This window comes from Solanum lycopersicum, chromosome 10 (assembly GCF_036512215.1).
Source record: "Solanum lycopersicum chromosome 10, SLM_r2.1".
NCBI classification, from domain to species: domain Eukaryota; kingdom Viridiplantae; phylum Streptophyta; class Magnoliopsida; order Solanales; family Solanaceae; genus Solanum; species Solanum lycopersicum.
Window position 1 is genome coordinate 45,400,134 of NC_090809.1, and position 2,500 is coordinate 45,402,633.

General features: G+C 31.5%; 1 protein-coding gene across 9 annotated transcripts in view; it reads left to right on the top strand.

Annotated features, from left to right (window-relative positions):
- Positions 1–2,500, top strand: part of LOC104649657 (uncharacterized) — a 29,212-nt gene that overhangs the window by 20,712 nt on the left and 6,000 nt on the right. For 5 of the 9 annotated variants that reach the window (XR_003244001.2, XR_003244000.2, XR_743551.4 and 2 more), the window contains exon 4: positions 2,017–2,073. Coding sequence is in view for 3 of the 9 variants with exons in the window: in XM_010329175.4 (XP_010327477.1) it covers positions 2,017–2,073 (57 nt within the window). In the remaining 6 variants the exon portion in view is untranslated. Of the gene's footprint in view, positions 1–2,016 lie in introns of all 9 variants that reach the window. The other 4 variants (XR_003243999.2, XR_011211989.1, XR_011211990.1 and 1 more) reach the window with 3 other exon arrangements.

Below are 2,500 nucleotides of genomic sequence, written 5' to 3' on the forward strand. Positions count from 1 at the left end.
CTACCGCATTTATATTATTTCTGAACCTGTAGAACTGTAATGCATTAAATAGAGCATTGGGTAGGAATTGTTTTAGATAAATGCTCTCTTACCTCTGCATCATGCCAGCAAAATGAGCCCATTTTTGTAACCTGACCATATTTTAATGGGATGGGTAAGTGATTTTGTATATGGGTAAAATATGAGTTGATACCCATATTTAACCCATAAAAGTACCCTTACGGGTAAACTATGGGTAAAATATGGATTAGCCAAAAGGGTTAAAGCTTCCAATTTTTATTCACGATATCACTAAAAATATTGTAACTTTTCTTCCTTTTAATATATCTTGTATAAAACTAATTATTCTTCTGTATAATTGAAAAGATGGAAGTCTTTGGTCCTCCAAAAAATATATATATTAATTTTGTTAATTGTAATTTTTTTTATTAGTTTAATTTTATATTGGATAACAAATTGCAGTGTAAAATAAGCAAATCATGTATTAGTATGGACATTGCATAAAGTGCATTATCCATGTTTTAGTCCTAAAATGCAAATATTCATTTACTCTGAAATTAAAGATATTTTCCCCTTGTAGTTACATAAATTTATTTTATTGAATTCTTAAGTATAGTGCTATTTATTCATGAGAATATGGGTAAACTAGTATTTTACCCAACCAATTTGTTACCTAATCCATTTTACCCATATCAAATATGGGCGGGTTGAATAATTACCCATTTTATGTTGACCCATTTTCAACCTGCTCAAATTTGACCAACCCGCCCATTTGCTACCACTAGCCGCTGCAGTAGCTTCATATGAGAGAGTCAACTGTAACATTAAATTTACTATTGAAAGAAACAACGGATAATTGACCAATTGTGTTACAAGGCTTTTGGATTTATCAGATTTTAAGGTTAATTTTATTTTGAAAATGCAAGGAATAATTGATTATGTATCTATTGAAATAAAACGGGCCATTCTGAAAATTGAATTTGGGACCTCTAGCACCAAAGCATGAATCATACCACTAGACCAAACTGCCCAGTTATTGATGAACGTCATTACTCATGATTAACGTGCTGTTATTCTTCGTATCAGCAATAACTAGATCATAATATATCATTCTTGAAAATATAGGACTCTTTGTTTGACGTCTTTGATCTAAATTCTCTTATCTGAAGGATTTCCGAGGAATTCAGTATATTTTCATCAGGACAGTGGTCACTCTGTCATTATAAGTTAAGAGAGTTCTCAACTCTTGTTTCGCAGCCTGTCCTCTAATTCTTAGAATTCAATTTTTTATCATATGAAGCCCTTGGGATATCTGTATTTGAATATGTCGTTACTAGTGAAGAACTGTTATTGGTGATATAATAAGATTTTGGCATTAGAAGATTAATGCATCATATTTTAACCAATTAATTTGAGTGTAAGTCACTACTGAAGTAGAACGCTTAATTGTAGGAATAATCAAGAGGAAAATGTTGGCTTTGCGTTTGGGTTTTTCTGACTTCTAGTTTGTTCAAGATACCTTCTTCATCAATCTAGTCTGTGATTTCTGTTCGTGTATTATTCTGCAGTTCATTATAAGTGAGCTAGCTCACAGAAAAACATGAACCTTTTGATGTTTATGCTTCATTACTCAAATAAAAATGAACGAATGATTCGTCAACTGATGCTATTAATCTGAGCATACTACTAGAACAATCTTTGTTTTTTGGTAAGACTTTTCTGACATCGATTGATAGTTTCGGCTTTTATTTTTTACCTCCCTGATCCATAAAAATGAACCTTTTCTATTAATTGATGCCGATGGAGAAATATATTTGCTAACTATCACCTAGTTTTACTTACTTTCTCTAATTTAAAACAACTGTAAAACTGCAATGATATACATTTCCTGATCATCACATCTCAGTTTCTTTTTACTTTCTCGAATTAAAAAGAAATGCAAAACTGTGTATTTCAAGTCTTACACTTGTCAAAGTTGCGAGGCAGCTTGTGCTAATCAATTCCTTCGTGTCTTAGGGATCAGTTAGGAGTTATATGATGGAGTTTGGACTTCCGTATCTGGTAAAGTTGCAGGTGAGCACAAATCAGGTGGCTGTTTTTGTACTTTTAGATCCTATTTTCCTTAACTGGTTTAAAAAAATTATTTACTTAATACTTTTTCGCTTTAAATCCAGATGAGTGTTCCTAGTATTTTTTGAGAGTAGGAGGAATCTCATCTTACATGGTGATATACTAAAATAGAAAGTTGGCAGAAAAGTTAGTTGACTTACAATGACAAAGCATTCTGAACAGGAAATTGGGAAAAATGCTCTGAAAGTAGAACAGTATGTATATTCAAAGAGGAATTAACTCTTAAGTTGTTTGCATTGCCAGTTTGGATTAAAAATACATATTGCACTTTACATGTAAAGTTGCCTAATCTTTTTGTTATTTCATGAAATAGAGAAATTTATCCAGTTTAATTGACTTTTATACACAAGACTAAGATTTTATTTGTCCA